Consider the following 12,654-nt stretch of genomic DNA (forward strand, 5'->3'; position numbering starts at 1 on the left):
ATGTCACATGATATAAAACCATAAAACAGTGGGAATGTATTTACAAAAGTATATTAATGATCGATTAGTCGTGCCTTTGCCTTTCCACCGGTTCAGAGGTCAGTCCGCGCGCCTTCCTTCTACTGCCAGGAACAAGGAGCCGTCCCATCGTGACAACCGTTAAACTACCAACCGACTAGCGTTGCCGTTTTTTATTTACAGCAGCTAAACAAAGCTACACAAAAACTTCCTCATGGTTTCTAGATCAGTTGAGCACGCTGATCGATAGGTGCGATACATTACTAGTGAGCGTGGCTAGCACCGTTAGCTGGCTGATGAAGCTAGCATCAGTTAGCTGCTAACCTAGACTGACATTTATTTGATTGGAGCCCGGTAAAGTAGCAAACATGCAGGAGCTGCTAGCCACCGTGGATCACATCAAGTTTGATCTGGAGATCGCTGTGGAGCAGCAGCTGGGTGCACAGCCCTTACCCTTCCCCGGGATGGACAGTGAGTGCACTTACGCTAGCTACTAGCCAGCCGTTTTAGCTAAACTGGCAAAGCACCATAACAACTTGCTGACATGTGTTGGCAACAGGGCAAACCTCAAGTGCCCTGTGGATACATGAGCTAAACTGACTTTATCCGTTTTAGCATTTGTTTTTCTGCATTAAATTGTCTCCACAAAGCTGCTTTGTTTGTGTTGATAACGTGATAACATAACGCTGTGTCCCTGCAGAGTCCGGGGCTGCTGTCTGCGAGTTCTTCATGAGAGCAGCCTGTCTGAAAGGTAAAAACACACTGACAGCTTTTCATAGGCAGCACTAATCTCAGTCTCTCTACTGCATGTAATAGTGCAGGCTCCTCACTGCTGGGAAGGGGTAAACGTATTGAAAATTCACCATTAAGACTAATTGCTCACCCAAAACAAACACATGTGGGGCATTTACAATGTTGTCCCCACATACAACATGATGCACATATCCATACAAGAGCCATTTGTTAAGGCTTTTTACCTTTTTCACCTTGTTAGCTATTCCTCCATATCACAGAGTACACCCAATTAACAAATATTTTTAGATCACAATTCCATTCATTTTACTTAATGAAAAACTGCACATTTTTAGTGGTTACTTTATGTTGTACCCGTAGGCATACATAAAAATTCCAACCAATAATACCATGACAGATTTTTGACCAAAATTTGAGAAGGCTCAAGATTATGTGCAAAGCATTTCACAATGGATCGCTTCACTAAGGACACTGAGTATGCAATGGGCTTCACTTCCTTTCTCTTACGCAGTGCTATGGCCCAACCTGTTCACTTTTGTACAGTCCAGACCAGAAATACGTCAGTTTACGGAAGCAAGACACCATCAAAATGCCATTTCCCTGTGACTTAAAAGAAAATTGCAGGCACAGAAACTGGGAATTGGTCTGATACCAAGCCCTGGTTCTAGCACTGAACTCAATCAATGAGACACTGAATGCCCAAATGGGTCCGAATCTCTCAGATATCTGTCTAACTGAGTGAACTGGTTCCACACCCAGGCGGGATGTGTCCGTTCCGTCACATCAGCGGGGAGAAGACGGTGGTGTGTAAGCACTGGCTCCGAGGGCTGTGTAAGAAGGGAGACCAGTGCGAGTTCCTCCACGAGTACGACATGACCAAGATGCCCGAGTGCTACTTCTACTCCAAGTTTGGTTCGTTGACTTGATGTTAAACATGTGAACACAGATTCATTCACTGTCCATTTTTTGCCTCAGACAAGTACACAGTAGTCCTTTCTACTGTCAGATGTAGAACTATCGGAGGAATATTGAGGCGCACTGGTGTCTCTGTGTATTAATTTGCACCTGCCCTGCCAGGTGAGTGCAGCAACAAGGAGTGTCCATTCCTGCACATTGATCCCGAGTCCAAGATCAAAGACTGTCCCTGGTATGACCGAGGCTTCTGCAAACACGGTAGGTTCTGCTCACTGGTGTATTATGAAAATACGATCAATGCGAGATGATGATGATGGAACACACACACACACACACCATATATATGCCCTCTCCCTTTCTGTTTTCCATCTGTCATTTGTCCCACATCTCTCTGTGTCCATCTTCTCAGGCCCCGACTGCAGACACAGACACACCAGAAGGGTGATCTGTGTCAACTATCTGGTGGGCTTCTGTCCAGAGGGGAAATCCTGTAAATTTATGCAGTATGTTATCCTTTTTAATGATTTCTACATAACAGAAATACCTGTGAATTGCAAGTGAAACAAAACAATATCGTGTTGTATAATACTGTACCGAATATGGTCTGCTTTAACGTAAGATAATTTGGGATAATCTTTTCCCAACCTCATTAATGGGATGAACTGCTCCCTACCTCCTATAGTAAAATATTCCCTAGACAATAGATAAAGGCAGTGGTAAAATAATAAGAGACTGTAAAATACACGGATGTAACAGTGAGATGTTCATACTACGCTTAATTGTGTTTTCTGCAGCCCCCGTTTTGAATTGCCTATGGGAGCGCCTGAACAGCCGCCTTTACCACAGCAGGCCCAGAACCAGACAAAGGTAAGAAGATACACGCCCAACACACACAGCAGTTGTATAAAGGTTAGGCCTCGTAGATCTTCTAATAAACCTGCTACATTTCCTTCCTCCCCGTCTCCTGTCCCAGCCTGTGCCTACGATCGGCCGCTCGTCCCTGTCTCTGATCCAGCTGACCAACTCCAGTCCGGGCCAAGGCAGTTACCAGCGGCCGCAGCACAACACAATGGGCATGGCTGGCCAACACAACAACATGGGAGGCAACAGAGGGCCGCGGCCGCTGGACCAGGTCACCTGCTACAAGGTGACACGTCTGTCCATTTGTCTGCTGATGTGCATTTGTGTGCACTCATACACACACACACACACACACACACAGCAGTTTACTTCCAAGACCCCATGAAATTGCATCTTTACTTCCTTGATTTGATGTATTTCCTGTTGAAACAGGATGTTGGGGCGGGACTTAATGCAGTGAGGGATCTTTCAAAAGTCTAAACCAATGGAATATGAGTCGGAGAGAAAGGCAATTTTATTCGATCGGAGGGGTGCGGAGGGGCGGGATTGTTCAAAAATCTGCTGGTTTTATTGGTTAGAAAATTTTATTTACACCTACTAGTGCAGCATGAAGTCATCAATAAAGATACTCTGTTTTCCAGGAAGTAAAAGTAATGGGAGATCATTTCATGGGGCCTTTCAGCTACAAGTACAACATTAATATCCTTCTGCCTCTTTATTTCCTTTCCCGGTGTCTGCAGTGTGGAGAGAAGGGTCACTATGCCAACAAATGCACCAAGGGCCACCTTGCCTTCCTGAGCGGACAGTAGCCTCCAGCCTTGACGTCCAGACACCCATGCTGTGGCTCGGCCCGCTGACGAGAGCAGAGGAGACGGGAGGACAGAAGGAAGGAAGAGGAGATGAAGAGAGGAAGCCACTGTAGACATTTGGGCCACAGCCTCCAGTTGAACCTCACAACCTTCAACTACCAAGCAGGACTGATGTGTGTGTGTGTGTGTGTGTGTGTGTCACTTCTGGGTCGTTATCTACAGACACAGGCAGCAGAAAGGTCAAACATGGCTACCTCTCTGGTCTGATGGAAGTCTGGGATACATGAAAATGACAACACAGAAGAAGAGAAAAGACACTGAGGACACCATCTATGTGGCTGTCTGTGGTTGGATGACTTGATTTGCTGGTGAAAGTCAAGTCTACAGTCCTCTAGCTCTAATTGCATATAGTTTTCTACATTGTTTGTACTGTAAAATACGTGGACTCTCTCAGAAAATGTTCTTGTACCAGACATTACAACCAAGGTCCATATGCATCAGGTATCTTGGAGTAGGAGTGCCGCTGTGAAACGTTGTTGCTTCTTACATGATATTCATGTTCATAGGTTCATGTGACTTTACCAGTGATCCTAGATCAGTACTCCTATTCTGACAAACCTCATGCATACTGACCAAGATCTTTGTCTGACAATGTAAATGAAATAAACAACTTCAGTGTAATAGATGCCAATGGAAAATCACATCGATGCTTTGTACTGAAACTGCCATAATCAGAGCCCAGATTTGCCCCATGATCAGTTGTGCTGACATCGGATGAAAACCGTATTTCTTACATCTATATCACCTGACTTCTTAAAGCCTTAATGGAAACCAATGTTTCCAGGGTTCCTCTGTTTTAATATTCTTTTTCAGACTTGATTTTAGACCTAAAAGATGTCACACAGTGGTGCAGCAGCCAATTTGTACATTTTTCCACATACTTTTTAGAACCTGGAAACTGATTTGTATAGAAACCCTGTGCTGATTATCTGTTTATCTGAATACAGTGACCATTTGCTCCTTTTAACCAATGTGGAATGTAAAGAATATTTCCCCTCAATGCTACAACTACACCTGATCAGGGTATCAGTTTCATGATTTTGTTGACACGGGTGATGCCAACCTCCAGTCGCAGTCAGTACATGTGTAGTCTTTGAACAAATTCTCACATCTGTATTTTATAGCGTATACAAATAAAAAGTTCAAGGTTCTCACCACAGGTCTACCCAAGTTATACTTGCATTACACAATGCTTCTGAGTGATCAGAATAATTTGACAGCTGTGGTTCAAAAACAGTGACAAAGCATACTGTAACTACAGTCCTGGTACAGCCAATGTGACATTGAGACACTAAAATTCAGATGCAGTTAAATTACATTAAAAATTATCTTTAGTTTTGTCAATCCTGTCAAATCTGCATCAACAGTAAACTATGTTATTCCGCATTCATCCCACACACTCAAACCACAATATCCCATAATAAATCTTAGTATTTTTTATTGGTCACAATAGTCATATTTAACAGAACAGATGAAAACAGAGAAAGGGATGTCCCTCACTGCTGCATGTGAGCTGGGGGCAGAGAGGTCAAAGTTCAACCCCTGAAGGTTTGATGTTACTTGAAGGGGAGGGGCTTAATGGTACTTCCTCCAGCGGTCGTGCTCTGAAAACAGGGTGGACAGAAGAGATGAAGAAGAAGAAGAAAGGGAAGCAAAAGACATGTAATGATTAAATCAACAACTTGGAGGTAATATTTTGAATGAATAATGGATTATAGCCAGTTTGAGTGCAATTGTTCCAAAATTAGATATCCATTTGACAATCGACACCTACTAAAAATTAAAAACAAATTATGGTATTTTCAAAGCGTGGCAGGTGAGTCCAGTGCGATAAAGTAACATTTGTGTAGACTGGATCTTTTAGGAATATTAAATAACGAGTTTAGAGTATTTTGGCCCCCAAAAGTAATAAAACTTCTTCCTAAAGCAAAGTCGGCACATCCTGGGCACCAAACACTAAGTAATGGAATGTGAGGAGGAGTGTGTGTGTCTCTTACTGATGTGGTCGTACTCCCACATGTAGCTCAGGGCCACATAGCCAACCAGCAGCATGGCTACACCGCCGATGCCTCCCTTCTTCACGTTGATGTACTTGTTGTAGTATCTGTCATGGCCTTGAAGAGAGAACACCACAAATTACACAAGGAAAAAATACTAACTGCTATGGACATCTGTGGTATACAGTTTCAGCTGCAAATTATAAAGTTGAGTGTGAACCGATTCAAATCCATGAGCAATCTTCCTGTCCTTTCAGTAATGTGTGTGCACCAGTATGGATGGAAAGCAGGGTTGATGCTAATGCAGAGCATGTGTGCACAACAACCGTTCCCTGAATATTTAGCATTCATTGATTAGTATTTAAAAATGCTCTGATTGTAGTTCACCTTTGTGCAAGAAGCCTCTTTTCTGACATGATCTCTCTTGAATCATGCTGCGAACACTAGGAATTTGTCTGTGTTACCATTACTCATTTTAATGATTAGCCTAAATTGAGGCATGTTTGTTTTTGTTTTTTTTGCTTTATTCTGATGCACATGATAGTTTTATTCAGGTCAAGTTTCCTTCCTCACCCCTGCGGAGGGCGGAGAGCATGCCGTTGGGAGTGAAGTCTCTGCCTCCAAGCCAGCTTCCCAGCTCGCCGAGTTTCACTTCCATCAGCCTCTTCTCAACTATGGGAACTGGTCAGGAGTGGAGACAGCATTAAAGTCACATTACAGGTCTACTCTGCATACTGTACATGCAGCACACAGCCTAGCTCCAGCGTTTCGCTGTGATTCAGACACGTCCCCAGTGATTCAAATGATGGGTCCTGATTGAGAAGCTGTGGTAGAACACCAAATAAACACACACCTGTGGCCGCATCAATTACAATTTCCCATTTGGCAGACGCTTTCATCCAAAGCGACGTGGACGTGAGATTTTAATAGAACACAAGCATCACAGCTATTTTACATATTAATGTGCTTAACGAACATCAACACTAGTACTGGTGCTTATGAGTCGCTTAGCAACCACATTGTTTAGCTAGAACTTTACTGCTAAATGAAAAACCTGACATTTAACCATTACATTTATCTATCAAAATACTGGCTACCCAACAACGGTTCTTTGCCAGTAAAAAATAAAAATTGTCAATCACGTCCTCTCGTGGCCTATCGCTTAACGTTAGCTCATATTAAGATTGCCTTAATTGCAGAGGAGCGTGTCGTGAGGACACTGTGTTCAGTCTGTGCAGGAACTGACAGCACTGACTGTCTGCAGCAAGGCTATCGTGCGAGCTAGCTAACGTTAACGGATACACTTGCTTATATTAAATAACAAGGTGACAACAGAATTACAATGACAGCTTCACGCAAATCACAAGCTAAACTGACGTCTCCGGCATCACTGAAGATGACAATTAAATATACAAAAGCGGCTGGCAAAGTATTACTATGAAATTGGCAATGACAGTCGAAGTCCTTGACCTGACTCAATGGACCGGGGTTTCACTGCGGCCTTCGGCCGAAGAAAAAGCACCAGCATACTGCACATACACGGTTTGTTCAGTACATAAACAAACATGAAAGCAAAGTAATATACCAAAAGCAAGGTATTGAATCAACAATAAAAACGAATAAAGTGCTAATTTTGACAGAGGGCACGCAGCATTACCTGGTCTGTCCGCCATCTTGATCGGTGCAGAGTGCTCGTTGCAAGGGATGATGGGAATAAAATGGTGAGAGGTGCATTATGGGAGAAAATGTTTTTGTTTTTTTTCTCTCTCTCCGCTAGAGGGCAGCAGAGGAAATAAAAGTACTGTCGCTGTTTCAGTCACATGATGCAAATTTTGTTTGAAATCCTAATGACTAATGTGCTGTGTAACTGCAGAAGCTGCTTGTAACAGCATAAAGGATTTTCAGGTTATGTATTTTGAAATAGGAGCCCGTAGGCTATCAACCACAGACTGTAAAAAAGATATTTAACAAAAACAAATTCCCCAACCCCCTCATTTTCTCTTCATACTCTATCACAGGGATCATTTGCTAAGAGAAAGTAGACTGATTATGACATCAGTGGATGGAGCTGGACTCTGCTCCACCAATCAGAGCCTGTCTCAGCTGCACTGATGAGGGCACAAGCAGAATTGTGATGTGTTTAGAAGCCGTGGTTGCGCTCAGACCTTTGCCACGCTCCCCGAGGCGCTGGTACAGCTGTTGCTTGGACCGCGGCAAGAGGCTCTCCGTGGGAACCTCTTTACACGGCCGTGTTTGGAAAGTTCTCTGTCAAAACCGGCACGACACCGAGAGATGGAACTGGAGCGTCGGGGGACAGATGCGAGAGGAACGAGTAGGACGTCGAGGGACAGACGAGATCGGCGGTGTCTCTCGCGTCACTCGTGCCGGATCTGTTTTTGATAGGGTTGTAGCCCCATGTCAAAGTCCTCAGTAAGAGCTTCACCAGTCGGGTCTCCGGGGAACGTGGTGGGTGCTGCCGCTGCCGCCGCTGCTCAGGCCTAGTAGTGGCAGTTCTTTAATGACATCTCCAATTACATTATGACTAGTCAAAATGCACATTTAGATATCTTTAATACATTATGACTAGTCAAAATGCAAATTTAAGATATCTTAATTACATTATGACTCCCCGATGTGCTGGTACAGCGCCTCATAATGTAATTAGATATATCTTAAATTTGCATTTTGACTAGTCATAATGCTAATCTGGGACGAAATATTCCTTTTGTATTCATTTCAATGAATCATTTTTTAGGTAATATCAATCAAACAAACTAGTAGCCTAATGCATTGTCAATAGGCCATATTAATATTAAATGAACGCACAGCCATTACCCACCGCTGTGACCCATATAGCTTGACCATTTAATATGTTGTTGTATTGTTTCTATTAACACCAGAAAGGATATGGGCTGGCACTGAGATTTGAAATCGAAAATTCTCAAACACTGGAAATGCTATGGTCTCATCCTTCCATGACTTTATCCAAATATTTGGGCTTTAATGCCTTTTCACAGTTCTAAAAATGAAGATTGTACATACATTTTGTGCAATGTTCTCCCTGCAGCACACCCCCAACTTACAGCTGCAGTACAGCGGGCTACAGGGCGTTGATCCACGGGTATGAAAGTCTCTCCCTCTCCTCCTCATTTTCCATTTACCAAGCGCGCCATTACGCACAGCCACTTCGCACAGCTGTATCTTGTGAGCCATAAAAGCTTATTGATTGATGATCACACACGAGAATGTCTAATTTCTGATCCGATATGTGCGTTATTCTCACTTCCCCATTGCTGTACAATTTGGTGACATTATATGAAGCTGTTTACTGGCCCCCCGTTTCTGCGTCTCGCTCTCCAGGCCTCCACGGTGCTGAAAGGGCGCGCAGCGCTATATGCGGACTTGGTGGATACTCCTCAGTACCAAACAAGGATCTCTTTCCCACGCGTTGCTAAATCTTAGCCACGCATTATTTTATTAACATGAGATGTCACCAGTACATGAAACAGACACACACAAACCTAAGAAACCTAAGCAGCATGTTACTTAATTTTGACTCATTTTACATACATTAGTCTTAAAAAGTTTGACTTTTTAATGGAAAAATAAACGTTGTGCAACTTTCCTGATGCACTGTATCTCAACCGTAGACTGGAAAAAACATTATTTATTTATTTTTTACCTCGCTTTACCTCACAAACATTACCAATAGAGCCAAACATTCTACAGCCTCAAAGTGCTTTTTAAACTCCTGTTTAGTTGTCACATACTGTCAGCCTTTGTATCGACAGCGCAGTGAATCAACCTGAGAGTCAGAAAACGTCTTAACAGTGTTAGAGACATAAATAGAGACAGTGGTGTTTTCAACACGCAGCACCATACTGCTATCACACATTGGGTCTCTAATGTATTTAAACTGCAAAAAATGTCCACTGGGGTAAGAGGGGTGGGGTTTTTGGGTTTTATTTTTTTTTTTGCAGTGAATGCACCTCACCCAGTTGAAGTGACACCTAAACTTTTCAGGGGTTCAGCATTCGGTTTCAGAACCTCAGCCTATTGAATTATTCATGAAATTCATATTCTTATGATCTAGGGTGTAAATAAGTTGGTGTAAATGCTGCTGTACTCTGCTTTGATAATGTGAACCAAGTCTTATCATGCCAATAAAGCAACAGAGGGAAATAAAGATAAATACATGTTCCAGAGGGAAAGAGGTTGATAACAACATAGACAACAGCGTCCTCTGGTGTTTCATTGAGACATTGCAGCCTCTCAGGCATCCTGTGTTTGAGTTGCTCCATTGACAGTGAATGGGAGACTGGCACTGTGCACACAGTACCAGTCAGTTAGTATCTAATGATTGAATAGTGATATGGACCCATAAGTTGCTTATGGGCAGTAGTAGCAGTAGCAGTAGTAGGCTGTGGAAAGCCGTTTGAGCATTTATTCCATATCCTTGATATCAGATGTCAGTTTCCTCCACTAGTTCTGCATTTTGTCTTACTAGTTGAACAGAAACTCTTACTATCGGGCTCTGCACTAGTAGGACCAAAGTCCCAACTAGTCAGCTTTTTGACGCACTAGTGGACCTCTGGCCTGAACCAGTAACACTGAAAGTGCTGCATGTCAGAGCTGCAAAAGCTCTGACATGTTAACTTGTCAAGGATGTATTCACCTCACTAGTTCACTAGTGACCTGCTATGGAAACTAGTTAACTAGTAAGACAAAATGGCCAACTAGTGGAGACAAAGGCCGAACTAGTGGAGGAAACGGACGTCTGATATCAAGGAGATGGAATAAATGCTATATAATATATATAATAGGGCAGTAGCAACATTTGTGCCAAAAATAAATTATCATATCTAATGATAAAAACATACAATCTTCAAATAACAAATGACCACAAAAATAAGTGAATGCTCACATCATCAAATAATGAATGCACAAGTCAATAATGAAAAGCCAAGATGTGGATCTACTGTTCGCCACTAGATGTCGTGATTTCATTATTTGACATGGACATTCATTGTTCGATGGTTCAATTCGTTATTTGATGCTGTGCAAATAAAAGACTGGCATAAAAAATATATATACGTGAGTGCGGACATTATTCTATATAGCTTATGTTTCTTGAGTCGGCACCTGGAAAAGTTGATCGAGCACGGCTATTTCTTTGTTCCTTAGGCCTGGCCCTCCATAGTAAACGGCCAATAGGACTAGTGGCCTATATACTTAAAGATATACTTAAGATCTTATTTAGGCTGGTGTGTGTGTGTGTGTGTGTGTGTGTGTGGTAGAGGAGGTGTTGTTTTAGTTCAGCTCCCTTCCCAACCCGCCCACGGATCAATACCTCTGTCTCTTTCTCTTTCTCTCTCTCTGGCTCTCTCTCTCACACACCTACGATCATGCTGGAGCACGCACGCGCACACACACACACACACACACACACACACACACACTGAGTTAATCAGGGAGTTTAGTAGTGGTTTTGGCCCTCATCCAAGACTGAGCAACCTCTCTCCTTTATTAGAGTGATTTTGCTGCTTCCCCCTAATGACTTTCATTAGATGGAAGACTCATATAGATGTCCGCCCCCTTTTTTTCTCTCTCTCCTCTTTCTCTCTCTCTCTCTCTCTCTCTCTCTCACCAGGCACACACATGCACTGGCTCTTGCTCTCCAAACCCTCTCTAATTTGTCTGTCTTTTTTATAATTAGGGTAGAGTAGATGTAGCCTATCTTGTGTGGCATAGACAGTGTATGTGTGTGGGTGAGTGGGAATGGGGGAGGGGGGAGGGGGGTGGGGGGTGGTATTGGTGAATCTGTATCAGGTTTCATTCTTTGATGTTGATGATTCAGCTCTCCATACTGTATGTTGATCCACGTGTTTTCTCCTCTCCTTTCCTTTCCTTTCCTTTCCTTTCCTCTCCTCTCCTCGTCTTCTCTCCTCTGTGAAGGTCAGGCTCGGCTCCAGCTGTTGAACCAACACCTTGCGTCTGTCTGATTTAACGGTGTGGGCCCGGAAGCCTAATCCAGTCCCCTTCCAGTCTCACTCTGTACTATTGAGAGGCGTACACACACACACACACACACACACACACACAGATGGCAGCCTCCCAAACGCCCTCATCAAACACTCACACAAACACTGACAGACCCACAAATTAGTGCACACAGAGTTATGGAGATAGACAGACAGGCACACACACACACACACACACACACACATCTGTTTTGGGCACTAAAGGTGACAACCACATTGTAATGTAATCTCATTTTGAGAATAAACACAGAAGCGACCCTGTGGTCCAGCTTCACCTGCTTGTTTATTGGTTTTGCTTGTTGTTTGTTTGTTATAGCTCTGCCTAGGGCCTCAGTACACTTCAGAGCCTGTACCAGCCACACACACACACACACACACACACACACACACACACACTCACACAGACGAAAACACTAGGGGACGGATGATTTTATTCCACCTCAAGAGGCAGGTGCCCTCGAGGTCTGCCACAGAGACGGCTCTTTGAAGCTGATGGAGAGGGATAGAGGGAGAAAGAAAGAGAGGCAAAGACAGAGAGAGAGGGAGGGAGAGGGAGGCAGGGAGGGAGGGGAGAGGAGGAGGAGGAGGAGGAGACAGACCGCGAAACAAGGAGGGAGGGGAAGAAGAAACGAGGGAAAAAAAGCCTATATAAGCCAAGAGAGCACAGAAGGGGAAACAAGCAGCAGAAAGAGAGAGAGAGAGAGAGGCAGACGAGAGTGACGGAGGGAGATGAAGGATAAAGGGGGGGGGGTCTCTGCACACGGCTCTGATACACATGACCTTTAAAACAGCCACTCTCCTAGTCACTCTCACTCCCCCCCATTTAATCCATCAATCCCTCTTTTCGTTGTCTACCCCTCCACTGTCTTTTTTCCCCATCTTTGATTTATTCCAGCTTCCATCACACATTATGTTTTCTTATTGCCACTTTTTCCCTCCCCTAGACACCAATTTCTCCTTTCCTCTCTCCCCCTCTCTCTCTCTATTGCTCTCTCTCTCTTTACCCTCTGCCTCTCTCTCTCTCTCTCTCTCTCGTCATTCTCTCCCTGTCGCCGTGAATGTCGTTTCCTCGTCCTCCATGTTCATTCCTCCTCCTCCTCCACTCGGTGACCTGTTTCTCTTCCTCCTTCCTGGTCGAGGCCGGACAGGTGGAGAGACAGGCCAGTAGCAGACAGACAGACAGACAGACAGACAGGGTTG

General features: G+C 43.8%; 2 protein-coding genes across 3 annotated transcripts; one reads left to right on the plus strand and one right to left on the minus strand.

Moving 5' to 3' along the window:
- The first annotated feature begins 117 nt into the window (after positions 1-117).
- cpsf4 (cleavage and polyadenylation specific factor 4) lies at positions 118-4,712 on the plus strand. Of its 2 annotated transcripts, none has more exons than XM_071547261.1 (8): positions 118-489; positions 719-769; positions 1,531-1,683; positions 1,849-1,944; positions 2,096-2,189; positions 2,481-2,553; positions 2,660-2,833; positions 3,288-4,712. In XM_071547261.1, exons 1-8 carry the CDS (start codon positions 387-389, stop codon positions 3,354-3,356), a joined length of 813 nt encoding a protein of 270 aa, XP_071403362.1. In that variant the 5' UTR covers positions 118-386; the 3' UTR covers positions 3,357-4,712. The 2 variants fall into 2 exon arrangements, with proteins under 2 accessions (XP_071403362.1, XP_071403363.1); XM_071547262.1 differs by having other exon boundaries at positions 2,738-2,833.
- A 125-nt stretch (positions 4,713-4,837) lies between these two features.
- atp5mf (ATP synthase membrane subunit f) lies at positions 4,838-7,114 on the minus strand. Its single transcript, XM_071547263.1, has 4 exons — positions 7,071-7,114; positions 5,987-6,094; positions 5,414-5,530; positions 4,838-5,020 (listed from the first exon to the last, which is right to left on the minus strand). The coding sequence occupies exons 1-4, from the start codon at positions 7,084-7,086 to the stop codon at positions 4,992-4,994; spliced, it is 270 nt and encodes an 89-aa protein (XP_071403364.1). The 5' UTR covers positions 7,087-7,114; the 3' UTR covers positions 4,838-4,991.
- Between the last annotated feature and the right edge of the window lie 5,540 nt (positions 7,115-12,654).

Source organism: Centroberyx affinis, unplaced genomic scaffold, assembly GCF_046629955.1.
Source record: "Centroberyx affinis isolate AG114_WGS23_722 - 3 ecotype Tasmania unplaced genomic scaffold, CSIRO-AGI_Caff_v1 ptg005756l_1, whole genome shotgun sequence".
NCBI lineage: Eukaryota > Metazoa > Chordata > Actinopteri > Beryciformes > Berycidae > Centroberyx > Centroberyx affinis.

Excerpts from the sequence above, each read along its gene's own strand:
- cpsf4 (XM_071547261.1), top strand. The coding sequence starts at position 387 with ATGCAGGAGCTGCTAGCCACCGTGGATCACATCAAGTTTGATCTGGAG. Across the intron at positions 1,684-1,848 it reads CTACTTCTACTCCAAGTTTG|GTGAGTGCAGCAACAAGGAG; the intron begins GTTCGTTGACTT and ends CTGCCCTGCCAG. Across the intron at positions 2,554-2,659 it reads AGGCCCAGAACCAGACAAAG|CCTGTGCCTACGATCGGCCG; the intron begins GTAAGAAGATAC and ends CTCCTGTCCCAG.
- atp5mf (XM_071547263.1), bottom strand. Across the intron at positions 5,531-5,986 it reads GCTCTCCGCCCTCCGCAGGG|GCCATGACAGATACTACAAC; the intron begins GTGAGGAAGGAA and ends TCTCTCTTCAAG. Across the intron at positions 5,021-5,413 it reads GTGGGAGTACGACCACATCA|AGCACGACCGCTGGAGGAAG; the intron begins GTAAGAGACACA and ends CCCTGTTTTCAG.